General features: G+C 52.4%; 1 protein-coding gene across 1 annotated transcript in view; it reads left to right on the top strand.

Moving 5' to 3' along the window:
- Window positions 1-5,221, top strand: part of zfpm1 (zinc finger protein, FOG family member 1) — a 102,608-nt gene extending 97,387 nt beyond the window's left edge. Inside the window, 6 exon segments of the mRNA XM_069140014.1 lie at window positions 1-73; window positions 356-589; window positions 1,288-1,521; window positions 1,829-2,071; window positions 2,151-3,594; window positions 3,596-5,221. The exon segment at window positions 1-73 is cut by the window's left edge and continues 30 nt beyond it. Of these exon segments, the coding sequence (XP_068996115.1) occupies window positions 1-73; window positions 356-589; window positions 1,288-1,521; window positions 1,829-2,071; window positions 2,151-3,594; window positions 3,596-4,634 (3,267 nt within the window). The 3' untranslated portion in view covers window positions 4,635-5,221.
- Window positions 5,222-11,599: the final 6,378 nt, after the last annotated feature.

Raw genomic sequence — 11,599 nt, 5'->3', positions numbered from 1 at the left:
CCGGACTGCTGGATCGGCCGTCTCCCTCTGACCTCGGACGTCTCAGCAGCCAACTGCAGCGTCTTCAGCCGCGGTGAGCGTCGCCTCCACCTGAGAGTCTCCTGGTGTCTGACTGGATGCATCAGTGTTGTAACTGCACCGGTCCACCAGGGGGAGCCTCTGAGCCGCTCCAGGACTCAGTTTACACATCAGAGTCTGTTTTTTATGTTAAAAGTGTCTCAGATTGAGTCATTTAAACATCTGTACTTCCTCCGGTGGCCACCAGGAGGCTCTGTGGATGAACACACCTGTTATACAGCATGTTTCCAGAGTTCTTAGTTCTCCAGGTGTGACTCCACCCTCTTCTTGTTCCCAGCTGGCAACTTGTTCTGTAAGGTGACCTCCGAGCTGGCGGCAGGGGAGCGGCTCCTGGCCTCTCTGGCTCCTCCCCCTGGCTCCTCCTCCTCCTCCCTGCTGGTCGGGCTCTCCCCTCAGAAGCCAGCTGCGGTGAAGGAGGAGCCTCTGTACCCGGCGGCACTGCGCTCCGACATCCAGCTCCTCCCACAGCAGGCCGGCATGGCGGCCATCTTGGCCACGGCTGTCGTCAACAGTGAGTGTCAAACGTTCAGTGTATTTTATTGATGAAGTCATCAGTGAGAATTGGATTGATTTAAATTTAAATCATCTCCAGGATGCAAAGTGGAATCAAAGATATAAAAAATACAAACATACAAGTAAATATACAAAGAATAAGTATTTAAAGATGTATAACATTCAGTGATTTATGGCCTAAAAAGAACAAAAGCTCTCCTGCTTTACATTTGGTCCCACTGCTGTAAACTGAGACCTGCAGGTTGTTCTAAAGCTGTTATGTTCTGCTTGACCACAAGATGGCAGCGTAGCTCTTTAACACTCACCGCTGCTCCACAAAGTTTCCTTGAAGAAATAAAACTATTAAATCAAGAAAATAAAAACAAGAAGAAGCCAAAGTGAAACAGAGCAGAATGTAGGAGCAGGAGGTTAATGTGGGAAAGAGTGAAAATAAATCTGTTTTTAAACTCTTGTAGAGAGGAAGACGAAGGTTGTTCAGAAGTTTAGATGAAACAGAAGAACTGGTCGGTTTAGATCAAAAAACGCTGAAGAGCTGCTGGTTAAAAAATCGGAGAGCAACATTTTAGATTTGTTCTCGTCTGAGATCTTTGAGTGAAGTCAGTTAGATTCACATCAAACTGGATTTGTGTAAATGCTGAAGTGTGTGTGTGTGTGTGTGTGTGTGTGTGTGTGTGTGTGTGTGTGTGTGCGTCTCAGAGGACATCTTCCCGTGTAAGGACTGTGGTATCTGGTACCGCAGCGAGCGGAACCTGCAGGCCCACCTCATGTATTACTGCGCCAGCCGGCAGAAGCAGCCGGCCGCGGCCGCCTCGCCGCCGCAGGACAAAGCCAAGGAGTCGTACCCCAACGAGCGCGTCTGCCCGTTCCCTCAGTGCAGCAAGAGCTGCCCCAGCGCCAGCTCTCTGGAGATCCACATGCGCACGCACAGCGGTGAGACGCTTTATTATGCAGCAAAACAAACAGCTTACACAGCTCATTTCTGGCCCTGCGATCAAACATCAGGTCTGTCAGCTAAAACATGTCGACTGAGAACACAATTATTTGCACTGCAGACAAATGAGCTTTTTCAGTTTTTTTGGTTTTGGTTACAGAATTCAGGATTTTTCAGGAAAAAGTTTTTGACGTGAAAACAAAAGTTTCTGATTCGAAACAAAAGTTCCATTTGGCCAACAGACCATCAGAACAGAACATCCGCTCGATCGCTGTAACTTCCTGTCCGTCCACGTCGTCTCCGCAGGTGAGCGTCCGTTCGTCTGTCTCATCTGTCTGTCGGCGTTCACCACGAAGGCGAACTGCGAGCGCCACCTGAAGGTGCACACGGACACCCTGAACGGAGTGTGTCACGGCTGCGGCTTCGTGTCCACCACCAGAGACATCCTCTACAGCCACCTGGTCACCAGCCACATGGTCTGCCAGCCCGGCTCCCACAGCGAGGTCTACTCTCCGGGCCCGGGCCTCCCCAAGCTGCCGCTGTCCACCGGTACGTCCGCCGCGCGTCCTTCTGTCTCGGCTCTGTCGCCACCAAACCCGATGTTTCATCTGTCTTCTGTCCTCGTCAGGTCTGAGTCCCGGAGACTCCGGCGTGGTGCTGAAGTGTCAAGTCTGCGGCCACAACTCGGACTCGCCCGCTCAGCTTCAGCAGCACGTTCGGACCCACCTGGAGGTCCGGGTCCCGGCCGAGAGGAGCCCCACCCCTCGCCAGAGCGCTCCGTCGTCGGTGGACCGCCCCCAGCCGTCCCCCCAGGAGAGGGAGCCGCTGGCCTGCGTTCCCAAACCGGACTCCTCCAGCCCCGGTACCGACGGAGGCTCGGCCACGCCCCGAGACTTCAGCCCTCCTGACGGCCCCCCCGCGGAGCTGAAGATCAAAGAGGAGCCGCGTTCGGACTCCGACGCGGAGGAGCAGCCGATGGAGACGAAGGAGGACGGAGAGGAGGAGGAGGAGGAGGAGGGCGATGAAGAGGCGAGGAGGAGGACGGGTGAGGAGCCCACCCCCTCCTCCTCCTACCAAGCATCCGACTCCCCAAAGAGTCCGCCCGCCACAACCGTGAAGGCAGAACCGACGAGCCCCACCCCCGGCTCCAGCCCCGCCCACGTGGGCGGAGCCGCCTCCGTCGTCCCCGGAGGAGCGATGTTCCTGCCGCAGTACATGTTCAACCCCGAGGCGGCCATCTTGCCTCAAGCTTCGGAGATCCTGGCCAAAATGTCCGAGATGGTCCACAGCCGTCTGAAGCAGGGCCAGACGGTCGCCCAGGGCAACCCGGCCGCCTTCTTCCCCTCGGGACCGGCCGCGCCCGCCGCCACGGCGACCCCGCCTCACAAAGGAGCCACCTGCTTCGAGTGCGACATCACCTTCAACAACATCAACAACTTCTATGCACACAAGAGGCTGTACTGCTCCAGCCGGCACCAAGGAGACGCCTCCGCCTCCGCCTCCGCCTCGGGCTTCGGGTCGACCCGAGACGCCGCCCCCGCCGCGGAGCCTTCCGGCGGGGCGCACGCCTCCTCCGCATCTCCTCAGGGTGGAGCGTCGAGCCGAGCGGCCTCCGACTCTCCGACCGACTCCGACCCTGCGGGAAGCGGAGCGGCCGAGTCCAAGAGGACGGTGGAGGTGAAGACGGAGACGGCGGCGGGGAGGGAGGGAATATCCTCCTCCTCTGAGGGGGAGGGCGGAGGAGGAAGCGTAGGAGGAGGAGGAGCGGGAGGAGGAAGAGCGAGCGAAGGCAGCCACAGTCCCGCGAGCGGTTCTGCCGAGGACCTGGACGACCACCCGAACGCGACCTTCTGCCAGGCCTGCAACATCCGCTTCAGTCGCCACGAGAACTACACCGTCCACAAGCGCTTCTACTGCGCGTCCCGCCACGACCCGTCCAACCACCGAGCCTCGCACACGGCCAAGAGCACCGCCGCCTTCCTGCCGCAGCCCGTCCGCACGCGCAAGAGGAAGAAGATGTACGAGATCCACATGGCCAGAACCGAAGCCTTAGCGAACGCCGCCGCCGCCGCCCCCCCCCTCCCCCTCCGTTCTGGGTCTGGCGGTGAAGCAGGAAGTTTCCCCCGGCGGCGCCGGCGGCTCCAGCCCCGAAGGAGACGGGCCGATGGACCTGAGCAAGAGGCCCCGTCTGACGGAGACGCCGCGGCACGGCGGCGGGATGCTGCCGGCGCCGCCTCTCTCCGACTACCACAAGTGCACCGCCTGCAGCATCAGCTTCAACAGCATCGAGAACTATTTGGCCCACAAGACGTACTACTGTCCCGCCACCACGCTGCAGCCGCACACGCTGGAGCAGCTGCACCGCCTCAAGAGGTCCGCCTCCACCTCGCCCAAGACCCGGCCGCAGCGGGACCGGCCGGACCTGCCGCACCCCGCCGAGGCCAAAGCTCTCCCCGCCGAGCGGGTCGCCCCGGCGACGTCCTCCAGCCCCCGCCCCTCTGCCTTACCGTCCTCTGACGCCACGTCTCCGTCACACACCGCCTCCGCGCTGGCCGCCGCGCCGGGAGCCGGAGCCAAAGGCCCCGCCTCCGCTCACGTGGTGTGCCCGTACTGCCCGAACCGGCCCGTCACCGCCGACCTGATGGAGCACTTCAAGACCGCCCACGGCCTGCTGGTCACCATCCAGCCGCCGCCGGAGGCCCCGCCCCCGCCGGGCGGCGCCGTCAGCCCCAGCCTCAGCCCCCCGGGATCCACCACCCCCATCGTCCCGGCCCGACTCGTCTCCCGGGCTCACAGAGACGGCGTGAACGGACAGGCCCTCAGCGGGACGGCGTCCCCCGTGTCCCCGCTGCTGAACGGAAGCCCCTCCCCTCCGGCCGGCTCTCCTCTCCCCGTGTCTCCTCCCTCTCTGACTCTGTCCCCGGGGAAGGAGAAGGCGGGTTCGGACTCGCCCGCCCAGCCCGCCCCCAAAAGCCCCGCCGTCTCCCCGGCGGTCCAGAACGGGAACTCGCGCTTCTGTCGGCTCTGTAACATCAAGTTCAGCAGCCTCTCCACCTTCATCGCCCACAAGAAGTACTACTGCTCCTCCCACAGCGCCGAGCACGTCAAGTGAGCTCTGACTCCGCCTCCTGCCCCTCCTTCGTCTTCCTCAGCGGAAGTTCTCCCTCACTACGTTCTCCACAAGCTCAGATGGTCCTCGTTCTCTGCCGGTGGTCCGCTGGCGTCTCCATGACAGTGATTGACTGTTACCCCCCGCCGGGCGGCGTCGCTCACGTACAGTGACCGATGCTCCTCCCACGGGTCAAAGAGACGAGGCGGACGCTCCGCTCGTCCCGTAGATCGCTCCGCGTCCTCTAACTCACTCGCGGCGCGTTGCATCATGGGACGTTAAAAAAAGACTTCCCGACGGCAGAGAATCGGACCGATGACGACGCCGACGAATCTCTCGATGTTTCAAACGGAAGAACGATCCTCTCGTCTGGAAAAAAGACTCGATGGTTGTTCCTGTTTTTATTATCTGTGCATAGTTTATGATGTCTGAAAAAAAGATTCTATCAGGCTTTTTGGTTCCAACACTGGCTCTCCTCCTTCTTCTCCTCCTCCTTCTTCTTCTCCTCCTTCTTCTCCTCCTCCTTCTTCTTCTCCTCCTTCTTCTCCTCCTCCTTCTTCTCCTCCTCCTTCTTCTTCTCCTCCTTCTTCTCCTCCTCCTTCTTCTTCTCCTCCTTCTTCTCCTCCTCCTTCTTCTCCTCCTCCTTCTTCTTCTCCTCCTTCTTCTTCTCCTCCTTCTTCTTCTTCTTCTGAAGCTGAGAAAGTGGCATCACAATGTTACTAAAACCTGAAGGAGAATATTTCAAAATCTTTTTTTTTCATAAACGCAAATTTTTATTTTCTCTTTCAAATGCAAGGGAGAAAAAAATGTGAAATATTTATCTTTTAGTCCTCACTGATTTCATGTCGACAGAAAACTACCTAGTGTCTGAGAGTATTTGTATTTTTTATTTGTATATTTTTCATACTGTTGGAAGGACGTGTTTGGATGTGTTGAAGTGATTTTCTAAGTGTAGATATGTAATATCTCCTCAGTTCATCACTGGGATCAACGTCTCTGTGGCGCCTTTAATTGATGCTGAGCTGCGTTTTATTTTTGTCTCCATGGCGATCGGATCGGAGCGGCTTCCTCGCATCCTTCAGGTGAGGATGAGGATGAGGATGAAGCCGTCCACAGTTCAGGTTACAGTGAGAAGTTCCTTTTTAATGATTGTGTTTCTGTCCGGTAATGAAGGCGAAGCCGTCACATGACGACCAGTTTGTAATTTTACACGCGTGCAGTTTACTCACATGTTCGCAGGCGTGTTGCAGACTCATCGCAGCATCAGCCAGAAATATGATTTCATTTTTACAATATTGATGCAAACAACATTAGGATCATCTCATTTATTTCACGCTGAGATTAAGTTTCATGGAGAAGCTGAATTCATCATTTATTTATTTTTTTCCTCAGATTCTCCGGTTTTAACTCTCGTCAACATGAGTTTTTAAAACTAAATTCAGATCTGCATGAAACACTGAGATCCGAACCCGACAACAACTCATGAAGAACACCAACATAGACAGAAACGGGATGCGTTACCTGTTTTATAATCATAAAAAGAGAAAATTTAAGGATAATTTGTTTACATGCTTCAAAGAGAAAGTTATAGAAAGAAAAGCTTCAATCTGCGATGTTTTGGCTTCACGTATGAACTGTAAAACAGCCACATGGTGGTAATATACCTGCCTGTCCACTAGAGGGCGTCAGAGTCACGGTTTGCCTTGCAAAGGCAGGCAAAGGTTGTGGTTTGGGTTAAAGGAAGTATTTTTACGTGAGTAACGTTGCGCTACTCAAATTAAATTCACGTTGACTTTCACTTTCCACAAACTGGAGCGGCGTCGGTCCGGGAGACGGTTCTGTTCGTCCCGTCCCACCGAGGACTTTATCACTGTTAACACTGTCACATGACCTCCTTCACTCATATGTGTATATTTTTTCCACCTCAGTTTGGAAAAACAGGACACTGACACGCTGCCCTCTAGTGGACAGACACTGTATTACATGCAGCAGAAGCAACGTTCGCTGTTGAAGCTGCATCGTTTCGTTTTTAGTTTGCGTCTTTTGGGACAACAGAACACGCTGTAACCGTCAACGTGAAGTCATTTCTTACATCCCGCAGTCAAAGGGCAATATTCACACTTTATTTTTGTTGTTGTTGTTGTTGTTGTTGTTTGGTCTCCACCTCCTACAGAGAAACACGCGTCTCCTTCTGCAGCTGCTGATTGACGGCTGTTCTCTCGTCTCTCCTGCTGCAACGAGACTGAACAAAAGATCGTGAACCGTAAAACCAAATTAAAAACTACCGCACCGATTTTACCCGGATCAATAAAAATGCCAACTCAGCGAGGTTTTCAGGTACTTTAGTGCTACTTTGCCTTCAAAACGCTGAGATGTAAAATAGTTTCTGTTTTGGCATCATTTTGTTTGATTAGATGTAAAAGTGGAGGATTTTTAAACTGCTCGCAGCATCGTCGCCTCATCTTACCGTTTACAACCCTGCTGGTCTGAAGAAGTCGCTCGTAACTCAAACATCTTCTGAACGAACCCTTCGGTCGCACAGTGTTGTATAAAAATGTGCTGAATGTTTTTAGTTTTAGCTCCTTTTTTTGTAACGTATTTATGTTATGCAGCACTTTTTCCCGTCCGAAACGCGTTCTACCTTGAAGGAAAGATTTGAACCCTCGCGTTAAGCTTTTTTTTTGTCTTTTTTTTTTTTTGATTGCTTTGAGAAAATCACAATGAATGTCAACACTTTTATTTTCATATTTCTAATTTCATTTCAGTTCCACTACACTCTTGTCCAAACTATGCATGGGAAATAAAAAAAAAAGTTCTGAGAGACACTGATGAAAAGTGTGCGTCTGCTTCTTGTCTGTTGGTGCAACACCCACGATGGTTGCCGGGCGACGGCCGTCGGGCGACGGTCGCTGGGCGATGGTTGCCGGGCGATGGCCGTCGGGCGCTCCTGAGTGGGAGTCCTTGACTTGTGAGGGTGCTCTAGCGTCGTCGCTCGTTAATCGTTTCCTTTCACAAGAAAAGTTTCCAGTTTCTGTTTAAACGTGGTTCTTGATGAAAGGTTGAATGAATCATCAGCTTTGCTTTTAAAATAATGAGTAAGAGGAGCTTTCTGAGCCCATTCAGAGCTCCAAGGACGCTCCAATCAAAGGCAAAGTGTTCCGACGAAAACACATGGCCTCCTTCAGCACATGAATTCATAGAGAACGAGTTTCTCATCCTGTGATTAACCCTTCAATTATGGGATGTGAATTAATCTGTACTGAGCAGCTGTGTCTGGGCTCTTTCAGCTCTTATTGAACATGTTACGAGTCCTTTTAGCTTCAATAAACGTTAACAAACTTGAACTTCTAGACTTAGTTTCAGTTCTGAACTTGAAAAACTGCTAAAGTACTCTGATTCATATTTAAATATGTGGTATGATGTACGAAGGACACGCCCACTAACCGATAAACCTGATGGACATGCAGTCAGAAAATGTATTGTAGTACCTGGTTGGACCACCAAGTGGAGCCTGTTTGAGAAACACCTGTTTTCCAAAAAGAAATAAGTGACCGCCTGACTCTCGATCGGATCAGCTGGAGGGACGTACGCTTTAATCTTCACGCTGCTGTGATTGGCTGGTTCACTGTCAATCAACTGAATCCCTATTCCTGACTCGGCCGTCGCAATCTTGGTTTTTTGAAGCCAGAAGTGACCATATTTGGACGAGCTGGGGGAGGAGCCAGCGGTGGATCTGACCGATCTGATTGGAAACCTGACGATACTACGTCCCGCCCACCGATAGCTGTAACCTGACTGGACCACAGACCTGTCAATCAAACAGACACGCCCCCAATATGGTTCTGTTTGAGGCCTAACAATATATTTAATGACACCATGATGACGTGAGCTTGATGCTTTTTCAATGGGAGTCTGTTGGAGACAGCCCCTAGTGGTCCTCAGTGGTATTGCAGTTTTATATCATTTAGGCCTTGTGCATTGGTATAGGTGGGCGGGGCATTGTCTCCTCATAGTCCCCTTGCTCCGCCCCAGCTCATCCAAATATGGTCACTTCTGGCGACGATGGCAGACCGGCGGCTCGGAGACCATCAGACAGACGAATGTCTGGAGCTCCAACATGAAACACCTGCAGCAGCTTTCAGGCTGTTTCGCGCCTCCGTCCATCTGCTCACGACTTTATTTACCTATAAAAGCACAGAAGGCCGAACTCAGACTATCACGTCGACATATTGACAGCGTAGCCGTGGAAACTCCGTCACTTAATGAGTGTGCGATCCGCCTGACGGACCGTGAGGTGTTCAGGAGCGATGAAAAGGACACCAATCAGGGCGGAGCTGACGGAGGCCGACCCGACTCCCATCTGCTGACACCACACGCTTCCTGCTGCGCTCGCACGCATCAGCCGAGTCTTCTCTGACGTTCACGGCCTGAAGTGGGTCAGAAACGTCCTGCGTCCCCATGACGACGGCCCTGAACGCTGCTCACTCTGCGTAAAGGAAGAGTCGCCGGAAGCTTCGGCAGTCATTCAACCATTTACTTCCTCCGTCATCCTCAAGCAGCAAAATTAAGGGTGGAGAAATGAAACTACCCTCCAAACCTGCAGTTCCTCAGACGGCCACTAGAGGCTCCAAAGTGAGTCAGCCTCCACAAAGTGACCATATTTGGACGAGCTGGGGGCGGAGCGAGCAGTGGGTTTGATGAGAGAAGTTGAATGGGAGTCTATGGAGCCGGAGGCTTTTTGGAGCCGACCTCTAGTGGCACTCGCTGGTATTGCAGCTGAAGACACTTCTGGATCAGAACCATTTTACAGACCTGAAGCTACGAACTCTTTTGGAAACAGTTTCCATCTTTAACACTTTACAGCAGAAATAAACATGTTGACAGTTATTAGAATCTGTCGCTAATTTCCTCGTTCCTAAAAAGTTTTCTAACTTTTACAGAATTGTTTTAAGGCTGCGACAGAAATTAAAAACTTTCTGAGTTTGTCTCTGTGGGAATGTTTGTTGCCATGACAACAATGACCAGCTGTTGTTGGTCCTGCAGAGGGCGCTGTAAACGCTGGAGCGTTGGAATATGTTCTGTTATGAGGACCAGTCGTAGTCAGACGCTAACATCTGGTTGACTGACAGGCGCTAACATCTGGTTGACTGACAGGCGCTAACATCTGGTTGACTGACAGGCGCTAACATCTGGTTGACTGACAGGCGCTAACATCCCGCTAACATCCCGCTAACATCCAGCTGACATCCAGCTAACATCCCGCTAACATCCCGCTAACATCCCGCTAACATCCAGCTAACATCCAGCTAACATCCCGCTAACATCCCGCTAACATCCCGCTAACATCCAGTTAACATCCCGCTAACATCCCGCTAACATCCAGCTAACATCCCGCTAACATCCCGCTAACATCCCGCTAACATCCAGCTAACATCCAGCTAACATCCCGCTAACATCCCACTAACATCCAGTTAACATCCCGCTAACATCCAGCTAACATCCAGCTAACATCCAGCTAACATCCCGCTAACATCCAGTTAACATCCCGCTAACATCCAGCTAACATCCAGCTAACATCCAGCTAACAACCCGCTAACATCCAGCTAACATCCCGCTAACATCCAGCTAACATCCAGCTAACATCCAGCTGACATCCAGCTAACATCCAGCTAACAACCCGCTAACATCCAGCTAACATCCCGCTAACATCCAGCTAACATCCAGCTAACATCCAGCTAACATCCAGCTAACAACCCGCTAACATCCAGCTAACATCCCGCTAACATCCAGCTAACATCCAGCTAACATCCAGCTAACATCCAGCTGACATCCCGCTAACATCCAGCTAACATCCAGCTAACATCCAGCTAACATCCAGCTGACATCCCGCTAACATCCAGCTAACAACCCGCTAACATCCAGCTAACATCCCGCTAACATCCAGCTAACATCCAGCTAACATCCAGCTGACATCCCGCTAACATCCAGCTAACATCCCGCTAACATCCAGCTAACATCCAGCTAACATCCAGCTAACATCCAGCTAACATCCAGCTGACATCCCGCTAACATCCAGCTAACAACCCGCTAACATCCAGCTAACATCCCGCTAACATCTCGCTAACATCCAGCTAACATCCCGCTAACATCCCGCTAACATCCCGCTAACATCCAGCTAACATCCAGCTAACATCCAGCTAACATCCCACTAACATCCCGCTAACATCCAGCTAACATCACGCTAACATCCAGCTAACATCCCGCTAACAACCCGCTAACATCCCGCTAACATCCCGCTAACATCTCGCTAACATCCAGCTGACATCCAGCTGACATCCAGCTAACATCCAGCTAACATCCCGCTAACATCTCGCTAACATCCAGCTAACATCCCGCTAACATCCCGCTAACATCCAGCTAACATCCCGCTAACATCCAGCTAACATCCCGCTAACATCCCGCTAACATCCAGCTAACATCACGCTAACATCCAGCTAACATCCCGCTAACATCCAGCTAACATCACGCTAACATCCAGCTAACATCCCGCTAACAACCCGCTAACATCCCGCTAACATCCCGCTAACATCTCGCTAACATCCAGCTGACATCCAGCTGACATCCAGCTAACATCCAGCTAACATCCCGCTAACATCTCGCTAACATCCAGCTAACATCCCGCTAACATCCAGCTAACATCCCGCTAACATCCCGCTAACATCCCGCTAACATCCAGTTAACATCCCGCTAACATCCCGCTAACATCCAGCTAACATCCCGCTAACATCCCGCTAACATCCAGCTAACATCCAGCTAACATCCCGCTAACATCCCACTAACATCCCGCTAACATCCAGTTAACATCCCGCTAACATCCAGCTAACATCCAGCTAACATCCAGTTAACATCCCGCTAACATCCAGCTAACATCCAGCTAACATCCAGCTAACAACCCGCTAACATCCAGC

This window comes from Embiotoca jacksoni, unplaced genomic scaffold, assembly GCF_022577435.1.
Source record: "Embiotoca jacksoni isolate LCO1_2020_lvr unplaced genomic scaffold, fEmbJac1.0.p SCAF_89, whole genome shotgun sequence".
In the NCBI taxonomy this organism is placed as follows: domain Eukaryota; kingdom Metazoa; phylum Chordata; class Actinopteri; family Embiotocidae; genus Embiotoca; species Embiotoca jacksoni.
This window is presented reverse-complemented; position numbering and strand designations above follow the sequence as displayed.